Source organism: Talpa occidentalis, unplaced genomic scaffold, assembly GCF_014898055.3.
Source record: "Talpa occidentalis isolate TD23 unplaced genomic scaffold, MPIMG_talOcc4v2.1 talOcc4.17, whole genome shotgun sequence".
NCBI lineage: Eukaryota > Metazoa > Chordata > Mammalia > Eulipotyphla > Talpidae > Talpa > Talpa occidentalis.
The window spans coordinates 33,742,434-33,757,933 of NW_023601754.1; the positions used below are offsets into that span (position 1 = coordinate 33,742,434).

The 15,500-nt window shown below is 36.6% G+C and overlaps 1 protein-coding gene across 4 annotated transcripts in view; it reads left to right on the plus strand.

Annotated features, from left to right (window-relative positions):
- The window catches only part of CDH8 (cadherin 8), a 376,083-nt gene that overhangs the window by 130,141 nt on the left and 230,442 nt on the right, over positions 1-15,500 (plus strand). For all 4 annotated transcript variants that reach the window (XM_054697070.1, XM_054697071.1, XM_054697072.1 and 1 more), the window contains exon 3: positions 2,240-2,534. In XM_054697070.1, coding sequence (XP_054553045.1) covers positions 2,240-2,534 — 295 coding nt within the window. The remainder of the gene's footprint in view (positions 1-2,239; positions 2,535-15,500) is intronic.

Genomic DNA, 15,500 nt, shown 5'->3' on the forward strand with positions numbered 1-15,500 from the left:
TTGGAGCCACGTAGTTACAATCTCTCTTTTTTTTTTTTTAGAGATTTATTTATTTATGCATACAAGAGCTAGGGTACAGGCCAGAGATGTGGTTGGGGGGGGGGTGGTTTGAAAGGATTCACCAGAGATAGAGTGGGAAACAGAACACGCAAACTGACTGAAATACACTGCTGAGGGGAGCAGCGGGCGAGACTGGAGACATCTGCTTTGCTATGTGGGTTTCTCTCTGGCTGACTGGGGATCGAACTTGTGTTGCAGAGACTGCAGACTGTTTCATAGTGCGGTGCCTAACCCCTTGCACCACCAGGGAGGCCCAAGTTACAATCTCTTAAGAGCAAAAATGTTGTGATTAAGAGTGCAGGATACACTCAGGAATATCTGTGTCTTAGGAATATCTAGTATGTGAATGGAAACCTCCATGAATGATATATTATTCAAATTTTCTTTTTTTAATAAAAATGCTAATAGAAATGTTAAAATGCACATAAATTAAAATGATCATAAATTAGGATTAATATCACATTAATGAATTATAATCTCACATTCATTAAGATAAAGTGGCATTTCCATATTTGGCTCTTGTTAATAAATTTAATACAATACATGAAAAGGATACATTTTGAGATTCAATAAATATTTGATGTAATCTTATGCTTTAACTTTTAAAAATATTCAAAAGTAAAGTAGAAGATCTAGATGCATTTGGATTCTTTGTTACTATTTTATGTCTTTTTTTACAATCTTTTCATTTAATTTATTGAAGCGCTAAATACAATTTAAATTGGCGAAGAAAGTGATAGAGCCGGTTCTGAATACAAGTGATCCCAAGAGAATACAATATCTTTAGAGTTTCTAGGGGTTTCTTTCCACAAGACTTTTTTTTTTAAAGGGGCAGGTATTTCAACTCTCTCAATGGAATGACTGGAACTGTCAATATATTGCCAGTTTATGCAGTATTTTGAGTTTATGCAGTATTTTGTAACTATATTTCAGTGAATTTTTGAAATGCGAACTACACTTATATATTCTTGATTTATTTTAGCTACTTAATAGGAGTCAACATAATTTAAAGAAGGAGCAGTATGTATCAGAACACTCCTGTCTCCTTCATGAGAGCAAATACAACAATTTAAATCCTGGAATTCTGTGCTACCCAGTTCCTAAGAAAACATTTCAGGCATACTAGGTCTTTAAGAAATTTTTGTTGCCGTGACCTAAGATTCATCTGAATTCCTGCTGCAAAATTTTCATTTTTGAAAGGCATCCATTACTAGAAAATATTGCCCCCATGTTCTGGCCTCAGGGCTCTTCTGTGTAAAATAGGAATAATTTTCTAGAACCAGAAGAATTGTGCAAATCCAAGAAAAAGAAACCCTACACAAACGTAAGGTCTTAATATATATGAGATTACTAGAATTGTTTTTGTTTCTGTAGATCGAGCAGGCAGATCTGAGTTGAATTGTCAGTCTACCACAGTTAATTCCATCAAATGTGAACCTTAAAGAGGTTATTATATACCTTATCGCACCTCACTATTCTTATGTTTCCTTTTTTTAATTCTTTTGTGTAGAAGAACTAGGGTGTAGGCCAGAGGTGTGGGGGTTGGGGGGGGTAGAGAGGATTCCCCAGAGACAGAGTGGGAAACAGAACAGGCAGAGCTACTGAAATACATTACTGAGGGAGCAGCGGGCAGACAGAAGAGGTCTGCTGCGCCATGTAAGTTAGCTCCCTGGCCAGGGATCGAACTTAGATCATAGCGGTGATAGGACTGAGGCTTAACCTCCTGGCCTCCAGAGAGGCCCCTCTCATGTTTCTTACAAAATATGCAAACTGATTGACTTTCAGAAAAAAAAAAATATATATATATATAATGACTCACATACTCTTGAGAATGCAGACGGTGATCCATAAAAGGTAAATAAAAATAGTGACAGCAGATAATTGTACTAGTAAATTGAAAAGATTACATATATCTTTGTATTTTTCTCTTGATCTTTTCATCATTCTAAGTGCATGTCAGTTTATACAGGTCAGGATTTAAAAAAAAAAACTGTTCTAAATTATTTTGAGGGGATTTTATTTTAACTGATAAGCATACAGTTGCATATCAATTTTTTTGCAGAAATTGATAAAGTGACAATAATCTAAAAAGGACCAACTTGATATTCAAACAGTAGGTTGTTAAAAAAATAACCTTGCAAATTGTCCCATCACTCACCAATGTCACTTTTCATTTTAGCTACACACAGACCTGGATCCTGGGAGCAAAAAAATCAAATATATCCTCTCAGGAGATGGAGCTGGGACAATCTTTCAAATAAATGATATAACAGGAGATATCCATGCTATAAAAAGACTTGACCGAGAGGAAAAGGCTGAGTATACCCTAACAGCTCAGGCTGTGGACTGGGAGACGAACAAACCTCTTGAGCCTCCTTCTGAATTTATTATAAAAGTTCAAGACATCAACGACAATGCACCAGAGTTTCTTAATGGACCCTATCATGCTACTGTGCCAGAGATGTCCATTCTGGGTATGTATGTTTCCAATCTCACAGAATTTTTAAAAATCATCCTTAAAATAGCTCCTGGCATCAGGGATAGTATGTTGTTGGGAAAAAAAAAAAAGACATTTATTACCTTCTTATCTCTCATTTGCATTTCCAAATCCCCTTTTTTGGCCTAAGTTCCACAGCTCAATAGCTCTAGTCCCTCAGTAATAGGAACTGACGAAGCAGTTTTATTAAAATATCTCTCCTTACATGACAGCACTTCAATAGACTAAATTTGTATTCCTCTCCTAGACTTGTAGTTCGAGTATTGTTACTGAGGCGGATTTATCAAGATTTGTTCCAACATGCCAGACTAATCCTATTGATATTTGCTTGATGTTTAATTATTTGTTTGTGTATATTCTCATGCAGATGCAGCTCAAAGAGAAAAAGAAAATTGTTTAGGTCTGTAGTCAGCCAGATATTGGATTGAGATGGTGGGTCTGGTGTAGATGGATTAGGAAATTATAGTTACCAAAAGCGACTTCTATGTTGTAGCTGTCAACTTTTTTTCTTTAAGATTTATTTATTTATTATTTATTTATTTATACAAGCACTGGGTACAGTCAGAAGCGCAGGAGGGTGAGAGAATTCACCAGAGCCAGAGCAGGGAGCAAAGCAGGCAGAAGGACCAAAGTACACTGCTGAGGGGAGCGGTGGGCAGCAGGAGAGGTCTGCACGCCATGTGGGACCTTCCTCCGGTGGCCAGGGAGCAGCCGGGGATCAAACCGGTGCTGCAGAGGCTGCGGGCAGCTTCGCAACCCAGCGCTTAACCGCTGTGCCACCAGGGAGGTCCCTCAACTTTTTTTCTTAGGACTTTTTTCAAAGGTCACTTTTTCTGAGCCTTGGGAGTAGCCATTACACCTTTACACACCAATCTATATTTCTTTTTTTTTAAGATTTACTTATTTATGCAAGCAAGAGCTTGGGTGTAGGACAGAGGTACAGGCCGTGAGAGGATTCACTGGAGACACATTAAGGAGAAGAACAGACGGATCTACTGAAATACACTGCTGAGGGGTGCAGTGGAAGAGACAGGAGAGGTCTGCTGTGCCATGTGGGTAGCTCCCTGGCCGGGGATCAAACTTGTACTGCAGTGGCTGTGGATAACCTCTTAGTGCTGAGACTTAACCCTTTGTGCCATCAGGGAGGCCCCACACCAGTCTGTATTTCAAAACATGATTTTCTCCATTTCTCCCCTACTCTTTTGGGACTTTGCTTATCTATTCCCAAACCCTGACCTTGACACAGGAAACCCGTGGCCCTAGATTTTATGTGTAAGAGGGCAGATTTTAGATTTCTACCTTGTGTGATAGAAGTAGTAAGCAGAATCCAGCATTTAGAGTATAAGATCATGAAAGTCACTCTTATATATGTAATATACATGCTGGTTTGTTTCAAATTGCATTTGAGACAACCTACAAGGATACATGTAAATTAGAAGCAGGTGGGCATGATGAGATAAATAAAAATAAAGAAAACACAAGTAGAGATATAAACTGAAGGCCAGAATTAGGTAGAGAGCCTGACTTCATTTGATTTCCTCTTTCTTACCTTCAGAATAGCTTTGGTAGATAGACCAATTGCAGCAGCAAATCAGGATTGATTTTAGGTCTCACCCAGGTATTCCTCTTGCCAAAACTCCCTTAACTATTTCTTGTGCAAGGAATTCTACTTTTATATATTTTTCTTTTATCAAAAAATCAAATCATTCCTCTATGGCTTGTTGAAATGGTACTTTTTCTGGGGAAACATTTGTGGTATTCTAGCAGAAAGCTATCTCTGTGTCATCTCCAGCACCACAGAAAGAAACCCACAATGAACAAGTAAAAGTTTCTCTATACATCTTTTAGACTCTGCCATACAAACAGAAACTGAGAAACCCTATATAATCTTTTCTTTCTTCCTTGCTTTTTTCCTTCTTGTTTGAGCAACTCATTTCGAGCAGAGAACTTGACTAATTTGTCTTTTATTCAGAATAGAATAAGATGGTTTTAAAGGATTCTTAGTACCTATAATATATACAAAAGACTTTATCTTAATTGCTAATAAATAATGAAGAGGGAAGCTGATATTTTTGGCCTGTTATTATGATTTTACAGTGTAATGGCCAAGTCTATATCTATTTATTGTAAATGTGTCAGAGGCTTCCATTTCTGTATATATGAGTCATGTATCTGATAAATATGTTGAGAAGAACTCCCTCCAAAACTTCTGCAAGGTCAATTTCAACTAAGGAAAGGATTTTACAGCAATTATTAATGACATAATGCAATGTGTGTATGCACCTGTGTGTGTGCGTGTGTGTGTTTGTGTGTGCATTTTTCTCTAAAAGATTTATCTGGTTAAGTAGGTAGAGACTAAAATAAGTAATTGACACTAACATATGAACAGCTGTATGTATATTTATATATATAAAACAGCTATATGTATATTAATATTTTATTTTTTAACAGCTATATGTATATTTTAAAAAAATGATTAGCCTGTGATGTTTCCTCTAAAACCACATGGAATTTGCTGTAGTTGAAAATGTGGATTTTAAAGTTAGATCTATGCATTTTTGAATTCTGGTTCTATCCCTTATTATCTGGTTGACTTTGAAGTTCAGGGATGTGAAATCGTTGCTTACTTTCCTTACCTACAATGCAAAGATAATAATTTCCATCTTGCTTTCATTATGTGAGTATCACATGATGTAATAAAAGCACGGATCTGCCATAAAGTAGAGAAGTGTTCAATAATTGGTGATGGTTGTGGGTTTTAAAATTATTTTTATTAATCTATTTCCCACCTTACCTTTTGGACCTTTCCTGTGTATTGATTTTATACATTGGGTGGCTGGTTTCTGTTTGACTTCAGCCTCTCTGGTTAAAGGAAGCAGAGGCAGCTGCACTATTTTATTGTCAAGTGTGAATTATTCCCTTCATTTCTCATGAAGGTGAATATCAGGATGAAGGTCAGCTACTATCTCCTTTCTCTCCCCATTACACTGTTCTCTCTCAGCCCAGATCTTCCCTCCCTCCTTACTTCTTTCATTTTTCTTCTTTTGCTACTGCAGAAATGCCAGCACCTGCACCTGTACACCCTGAGGAATGCCAGCAAGGACAGGGGGATTTCATTGTGCAGAAAGTGAAAAATAGAATTCTAATTGAGAAATTTACCAATATTAAATTGAAATGAATGTGATGTTCAGGAACTGTCTGCCAGTTGACAAGCTGTCAAGGCAAAACACACATATATATTTGCCCAAATGGCAGCCAAATTATTTTAGAAATATCTTATTTAGGAGCTGAAGGCACAGTTCTTTTATATGATACTCTGAATTTCAGAACTTGATGAGAATTCACTTTTATAGCAATACCACATAAAGAATGCCCTGTGAGCTTCTCTGATTTTAGCTGTGGATATCAAACTAGCATTGTTGAACTTGGTTTTGTCAATGACAATATATTTACATTTATTGAGTTCCAGACACTTAAAAATTTTTTATTGATGTAACTATGGTTTATAACATTATATGGATTTCAGGTGTATGGCATGCTAATATGACATCTATACATACTTACATTATGATTGGAACCTAATGATTACTTTTCATTCTGCATGGTGCAGTTCACCCCTGAAATAGATATTTTTAGTGCTGTTGTATATTTAGATGATGACTATTTAACCCTGGTTTATATCTACATCTGGGTTCAGGTAAAATAAACTTTTTATTTGACTTGGAAATAGAATCTCAGATTACTTGGCTGCAAATTTGCCTTATATTTGTGTAAATGGCATTAACATTTAAGCCTAGCTTTTTCTATCTGTATAGTAGCCACCATAACCATTACATAAAAAGTATATTTGGAAAAATTGAATAATTACATTTAAATTATAGGACATAACATTAGAGTATTAGTTTCTTTACAGTCACTCACTTGTGAATTATATCTGTTCAAATGATTCAAAAAGTTGACTTTGTTTTTGAATGTTTGACCAGTAAATTGCTCAACAAACCTTAATTTTAATGTTCGCAAATGTGTATACTGGAATAAACCCCATTTTATTTGAAGAACATATTAGCTACTGTGGGGCTACAGAGATGAGAAAAACAAGTGATATTTGAGCTGGTAAGTGTTACCACATTGTTGAAAACACAGTTATATAAAACATGGTGCAGGTTTTCTTAATCTTTTGAGATTCAGAGTTCCTCTATTGATGATTAATATATATTGAAAAGTTACTACATTCCAAAAACTGTATGAAATTCTTCCAATATCCACAACAGTCCTACAGCATTAGTACGATCTTAGCTTTCCTACTCCTTATTATTTTTTATCTGAAAAAATGTAGGAAATAATAGCTAATCCAGAGCCAGATATTAAGTGGAGGAGTTGGATTTAAATTCAGACATCTGGCTCTGCCTCCCATGGGTTTAGCCAGTATGCTCTACTAAGCTTTGATAATATCTCCATAGATTTTTGTTTATATGAACTCTGTGATTCTGTTGCATATTTATAATAGCTGATGTTTTTCCAAGGTGGACTAGATCTTGAGGTCAACATATTTTGCAAAGTAAATGAAGAACTGTGCTGGAACTTGTACAAGGAGACTTTTAGGTGAAGTGTTACACAGCTTTCAAGATGGGCATGTAAGAACTTTAAACATGTAACAATAATGTATCACATACAAAATCAATTGACTATGAAATGATATTTCCTTGAGATTGGATTTAAAATATATGTTTATTTTGGACTTTCCTGGTGGGCTATGGGTTAAGTCATAGCGCTATCACTGCTACAACATGAGTTTGATCCCCAGCCAGGGAGCGACCCACATAGCGCAGCAGACCTCTCCTGTCTTGCCCGCTGCTCCCCTCAGCAGTATATTTCAGTAGATCTGCCTGTTCTGCTCCCCACTCTGTCTCTGGTGAATCATCTTACCCCCTGTACCTCTGCCCTACACCCTAGTTCTTCTAAGCAAAAATAAAAAAGAATGTGTTTTTGGCAGTGTTATCACAGATAATACCTTATTGATTTCTATCAGGTAATGCAGCCATTGATTTATTCCCTATTGGGGGCAGAATAGTTGATCATCCTATTAAAATCGTGTCTACCATATGACTCCATTGTAAAGTTATTCTGTTTTTCTTTCTTGGTACTCAAATAGTTTTTGGGCTGATACTCTGACCTTAAATATCTGAGTAAATATCTTGTTGCTCATCAAACTACTACCCCAAAATTATAACAGCTATAAAAGTTTCTTGACTGAATTGATTGCTACCATGTTAACTGCCAAATGTTAATTTTATCAAATCTGTCATTCCATCTACATTTATTGCTTGGTCTTAGCCTATTAAGGAAGGCATTTCTCTTCTTCCTATTTATTTGCTTGTGTAAGTATTGCCATCATTTCGGACCTTTAGAATTATTTTTTTATTTAGTGTGCTATAATTCATCGTTATCACTTCGATGCCACAATATTTATTAATACTGTATCAGATTTGGCCATGACATGTGATTAAAGCTGATTCTGTGCCCTATTGACATGGCCCCATCATTCTCTGGGTATATTCTTCTGTCTTGCCAGACAAGGCATTCTAAGCTAATATTGTACTTTCCTTTTTATACAGAGATATGGTTAAAGAAGAATGCTATTTAGTACCAAATTTTGGCTCTAATCATTGCTATCTTAATGTTACTATTCCCAAATCCTCTCAGTGATCAGGAGGGAACTAAACAAAGTAGAGGAGCATGTGTATGTACACACCCTTACACACTCACAGAAACACACACACACACAGTCATTTATTTAACTCCTAGGTTAAATGGTGTCCCTTCCAAAATTTGTCCAGTCAGAACTTTAGAATGCAACCATATTTGGAAATAAGGTCTTTACATAAGGAATCAGCTAAATTGAGGTCTTCAGTTACACAGAGGCAGAGATTGGAATTATGCTGTCACAGCCAAGGAACAGCAAGAGCTGCTAGTTACTAGCAGGGGAAAGAAAACATGTTTCAGAAGAAGAACTTTCCCAGCAACACCTTGATTTTGGATTCCGGAACTATGAGGGAATAATTTAGTTTTAGCTATCCAATTTGCGATCATTTGTTACAGCAACCGTAGGAAGCTAATACATATTCTATCTTTTAAAAACTACCATAAGTACCCCCAATTCTAAAGCAGCACCACAGAGTTCATTCTAATTTTCTCTCTTTCTCTAACAGTGAGAAATCTGAATTTCTTTATCCTCAATATATGTGTTATTTGGATCACCTTTCACTCTCTATGATAAGTGATTTCCATTTTCTTCCTCTGCCTGTCCCTGATTCCCCTACAAAAAATGTTTATCTCTCTTCTACTCTCTTTCCACCTTCTTAGCCTTGCATCGTTTCTACCTGGCCCACCTACAGCTAATGGCTTTTAGAAGGAACTTTTCATGTGACAGGCAGACATTCAGGAAAGAGGCAGGAAACTATTTGTAGCAACATTTTCCACTCTACATTCAAAATAGATTTGATGAAAAAAGTGAAATTAATAAGCACTGAATTAAAAACAGTGAACTTTTTTCATACTTTAGTGTCTTTAAGGTATTAATATAATTTGATAAATTAATATTATACTCCCTTTTAGAGAGTCAGATACTTATATAGCCTCAAACTATTTTTTTAGAAATATCTTGCAGCACTACATATTTTTACACTACAAAAGCTTTATAAACACATGTCTAATAAGAAGAGATTTCTTAGTTCTAGCAGAGCCACATGTTAATTAAGTATGCAGCTAAATAATGAAATCTGCAATTTCTAAAGAGTGAATTGAAAATTATGATGACTATAGATGAGCTTGTTATTTTTGTCACTGCCCAGTACACATTTTAGTCCCATTCCCACTGTAATAATTAACAAGATTTCATTTTCATTTTTTTATATTAAAGAAACAATTTATGTCACATAAGTGTAAAAGACCAAAGAATAGTCATACTGACAATCTGTCTTAAACCTAACATGTCTCTTTGTTATAATTTAGAGGTTGTGCCTTCCTTTCTCTCTCTTAGCTAGATTTTAAAAGGATTCAGCAGCGTTTCTCTATTTTCAAGGAGAGATGTGAAGTGAGAGAGAGGAAAACATTTCATGATGGATTTGATTATGTTTTTTGTCTTGTTTGATTCAGAGTGACGAACAAAATTGAAATTCTTTAGGAAAACATGGGCGGGAATCATGAGGATTGAAATAAACACTCTCAAAAGCAATCCAGCTGCTGTACCTGATATGAATGCCTGTAACAGCTGTGGTTCCACAGCTCTGAGATGGGCTGAGGATTGTGTAGTACTCTGTATAAAGAAACTAACCCTCCATCAGGAATATGTAGATAGTTGTGTGGGGTTTTTTTTTGCGTCTTTGGAAAAAAGTGAAGTATTGGGTTGACATATATAGTCTCCTTAAATGGTCCATGACTTTAGAAATAATTGAACTATTCAAATAGGAAAGTTATTGGCAGTTAACTATATGAGATGTATCTTAAATGCATTGGTCTTCTAAGAGGCATTATATTATTTTTACTTTGTGGCTAAGAACAAGCTTAGTGTTCATAATGGGAATATAAACAAGAGTTATTGAATGCTTCTTATGAAACTGAAATTCCTTTTTCAAATTCTCCTTTAAATGCTTATTCTTGTATATACCCTAAATTTTATTTTCTTCATTAATTGATAACAGAATAATATAGATGACTAATGTATTGTCCCTGATGGCATTCTGACTTTTTCTTTTAGGACATTACATCAGTTAACTCATTTATCTGATCTTTTTAATTTTTAGGTTCTTTGGATCAAGTCTCAATTCATGAAATCAATATAGGATAGCTTGGGGAAGTGTATTGTTTCTTACAGAGAAATCCAGTTTTCAGTTATTTTGAAGAAAAGTCTAGAATACAGAACTACTGGCCTCCCCAGTGGTACAGTGGGTTGGCTCAGTGGGTTAAGCACAGTGCTGTGAAGCTGTCCGCAGACTCTGCAGCACTGGTTCGATTCCAGGCTAGCCAGGGAGATGCCCACATGGTGTGGCAGACCTCTCCTGTCTTGCCAGCTGTTCCCGTCTGCCTGTTCTGCTCTCTGCTCTGTCTCTGGTGAATTCTCTCACTCTCCCATGCCTCTGGCCTGTACCCCCATTCTTGTATAAATCTTTAAAAAAAAAAAACTTACAGGGTCTCCCCGGTGGCGCAGCGGTTGAGCGCTGGGTTGCGAGGCTGCCCGTAGCCTCTGCAGTGCCGATTCAATCCCCAGCTGCTCCCCGACCTCCGGAGGAGGGTCCCACATGGCGTGCAGACCTCTCCTGCCGCCCGCTGCTCCCCTCAGCAGTGTACTTCGGTCCTTCTGCCTGCTCTGCTCCCCGCTCTGGCTCTGGTGAATTCTCTCACCCTCCCACGCTTCTGACTGTACCCAGTGCTTGTATAAATAAATAAATAAATAAATAGATAAATAGATAAATAAATAAATAAATAAATCTTTAAAAAAAAACTTACAAAATATGTTTTAAAAAATATATAAAAAAATTATAGAACTACTATTATAGGGCTTGCTTCACAGCCTCATACTCTTCCCTGTTTTGGAGTTCCATTACCAACATTAGCCACCTATTTTCAATAGTCTGTTCTTGGGGAACTGGCCTGTGGATTCAGTAATTTCAAGTGACAAGCTCACAATTTTTGAATTTCTAGAAGATGAATTCTCAGTCACTAGACAATAAAAGATTCATCAGTAATGTCAATCACAAGAAAATTTGATGAAATTCCTCAGTTGATTTTGCAAATTTTAATGCAGGTATTACTTTTGCTATATACTATGTAATATTACATAAAATATATTTCAACAGATTATATGCATGCCTAAAATTTGTACTGAAAACAAATTTAATACTCTCTACCACTAACTCCAACCCCAGAGGTCAACAGGGTCATCCCTGTGGGATGCAATTTGTTGCCTGGGTTTAATATAGAAACTTATTTCGCTCATTCATGGGTATCTCATAATATAAATTAGTATTTTAGATGATTAAAATCAAAGCATTGGCTCAGTGTTAACACCTAAGTGAGGAGAAAGCGTTACTACTATACCTCAGCCTATGCCTTTAAGCCAACTTAGTTCATGTATGTACCAATTAAACAATGGTTTCCAGGCCTATAAATAGCAGCAACTTAGGCTGAAGTTCTGTTTCTCACCATTTTTTCCCCCATTGTATCACTGTGTTTCATCATTGAAATTAAATACTTTAATTGAGTAACAAGTTACTGATCAAATGAAACCAATCTGATTACTGAGGTGTTTTTTCTAAGTTCTGCTTTCTACTCTCTGACTTTTTGAACCTTCCTATTTCTGGATATATTGGTTAACATCTCTGAAAATTACAGCCCTCTTCCTTTTTCTTAGAGCAATGTCCTATAGCCATTATTTAGGTCTACCCTGAGTCCTTCTAAGGAAAGTAAGACATCTATTGCCTTCTATTCGAGATAGCGTCTGGTACTTGAAATACTGAAAAGTAGTCTCATTTCAGTAAATCTGCACTTACCATAAGGAAAATCAAAACACTCAAGAAAAATTGTATTTTATGTGGAAGATTGAGAAAGCAATGTTGGCTTTTACTCATTCAACCCCATGATCCTACTGTTTTACTTGTCTCTCAGCCCTCATATGAGAATTAATATTTTAGTATTCAACATATTTATTGATTCTAGAAGCAGAAGGACCAATCTTCCTTAAGTTATTTGAGCCATGTTTGTATCTAGAACTATGTGAATTAGCATCAACACTCTCAGTGTATGAACTTTTCTCTTACGAGTTAGTCTAGGAAATCATGTATTAAAAGGGACTAGAAAGTAAAAGCTGATAGAATTCGGCCTTTGCCCACATTCGCTTCTCAGAGAAGTGAATCAGCTGCATGTCAGGGCAGCTCTGAAATTTGCACTTGTGAGCTTCTGAAGTCTTGACCGAAAATGAATGTAGGACACGTTTGTCAATAGAGTTTGAGTATGTGGCTTGCGCTTCTCAGAACTTTGCCTCTCAGACCTAGAAGTTCTTTCTGGAATCTGTGCCATATATTAATATTATTCCTTTACCTTTGATTTCTGTGAACCATGGGCTTAATCATTCTACTTCCTGGATTCACTGGACTTTAGAAGCTGCCATTTGATTTTTAGACCTTAATGCTTACTTTCTTAAGTTGACTAGCTATCAGTTTTATGAGGTACATGCCAATTGTTTTTTGTATTCCACTTACCAATAAGTTTTCATGGAGAAAAACATGATGCAATTTATATGTCAAGATAATGGCATGCATAGATAATCACATAAATGGAAAAAGAGATGTGTGTGTGATAATTACATATCTTAAAAAAAGACAAAAGCACTAGTTCATTATGAGAATATCTTGAGATCTTATCTTGAGATCTTATGGATTATCTCAGCTATATCTCCCACTCTGAGAGAACAAGATTTCATCCCTCTGTCTATTCTCAAAGTGTTTAAAGTTACTATAATCATATTTGTGCCACTGTTGAAGTGATTTGAGTTCTCTTTTTATTGTCATGGAGCATGAAACTAAGGGGTCTTTGTAACATGTCAGACTTTGAATCTCATCATAATCTACCATTTATAAATCTTTGTAGGGCATACCAAAACGCTTTGTAGGGTTTCAGTTCAAAATATAGAATGGAGCTGAAATGTCCCAGCTAGAATTCCCCAAATAAAAGCCTTTGAGATAGACATTGAGCTCTCTATACATCTGTCTATACATATTCTTTCTGAAATCCAAAGTCATGTTGCTAGATTGAGTCTATAATATGTTGTTTGATTTTATAGAGATTACTCTTTCCTATTTACTTTATGCCAAGCATTTCCATATATATTCATTTAATCTTAGCAACCACCTCAAGATAATTGTGATATTCATACTGAACACAAGAGAAAACTGAAACACATAATGATAAAATAATTGACTCAAGGTCTTATTACTGGTAAAAATAAGCACTCTTTATTAAATAAGCAGAACCACTAATACTACAGAACAAGGGAATTATTGCAGGGATCAGACCATATAAAATTATGGAACTGATAGAGAAATTTATGCAACACTGGTGCCTTTGCCTGGAATGATGAGAAAGAAAGCCAGAGTAGAATGGGAGAGACAAGAAATACTCTGGGGCGGAATAGGAGGGGCTGCCTCATAGCACAAGGGGTTAAGTCTCAGCACTATGCAGCTATCACAGCCATTGCAGCAGGAGTTCAATCCCCTGCCAGGGAGCTGACCCAAATGTGGTGCAGCAGACCTCTCCTGTCTTGCCTGCTGCTCCCCTCAGCATGTATTTCAGTCAGTCTGCCTGTTCTGATCCCCAGTCTGTCTCTGGTGAACTCTCTCTCCCCCACACACCCTGGCTTGTACCCCAGTACTTTGTATGCATAAATAAATAAATCTTAAAAAAAAAGGGAATGGGACTCTGGAAAAATAATCCCAGTTTAGCTAAACTGATAAGAAAACAAAGCCATCACAGATACTGTTTATTTATTTTCATAGGCTAGATATTTATAAAGCTGTGTAGATTTTTAGAAGGATGTGTTAGATTCGTCAAGAATTTTCATTGTATATATCATATATAAGAATGGTAAATCATTTGGCCTAGTGTTTTTTTTTTTTTTTTTAATGTAAAAGATGTATGTCACTATAATGGCTCTGTGTTATGGGCAGAATTCTGTTCCTAAAAATTCATATATTGGAGCTCCAACTCCCAGTAATTCAAAATGAGACTGTGTTTGGAGGTTGAGCCTTTACTGAGGTAATTGAGGTTGAATGAGGACATAAGAGCAGGTCCTAATCCAGTCTAACTGGTGATCTTACAAGAGAAGGGAATTTGAACACACACAGAGACAGCATGACACCCAAAACAGAGAGATGACTCTGTAAAGAGAGAGCAAGAGCAAGGCCTCCTGACAGATGACAAGACACACCTCCCGAAAAACCAACTCTTCTTGGACCTTGATCTTGTATTTCCAGCATCTAGACTGTGAGGGAGTCCATTTTTATTGCATAAATGACCAAAACTGTGGTATTCCATTGTGGCCACCTTAGCAAATCAATGCAGCGGATGTGGCCAAATTTTAATTTGAAAGTACTTGCATCCAAATCTGAAAGCAGAGACTTAGTAAATCTTGTACAAATATTCTCTCTTATCTACCATGTCCCTCTATCAGCCTGGACTTAGTCATGTTTCCAGACATATATATATATAGAGAGAGAACAAACATCATCTGCAATTATTTTTATAGGAAATTTTATGCTCAAGATAAACTTCTTATTTTAATGAAAGTTTTATATTTTGGAAAAGTTGTGGGATTGTACAGAGTTCCCCTATACTTCGTGGACACATCCCACCATTATTAACTTCTAACATTAGTATGGTACCTTTGTCAAATGAACCATATTGACACAACATTTTCACAGTTGTGATGAGCACTGTGTGGAATTTATCTGATGCTTATCTCATCATTAGATCTATGTAATGTGTTGGAGAAGACCCTAGAGGTCAAAGTACCATTTTCATCATATGTCAAGGATGCATGTTAGCAACAGGACTTAACCCTGTTTATGTTACTCTTGGTTTCCAGGCTGAGATAGATTTTGCTAATAAAGTTACATTTTCTCCACTTTTTATACTGTACCCTTTGGAAGGAAGTCACTGTATGTAGCACCTACATAAAGAGTGGGAGTAGGGCCTCCCCTGGTGATGCAGTGGTTGAGCACTGGGCTTCGAAGCTGCCCGCAGCCTCTGCAGCGCCGGTTTGATCCCTGGCCACCGGCGAGGGTCCCACATGACAGACCTCTCCTGCTGCACCCACTGCTCCCCTCAGCAGTGTATTTCTTCATCAGTCTGTCTGTTCTGTTCCCCGCTCTCACTCTGGTGAATTCTCTCA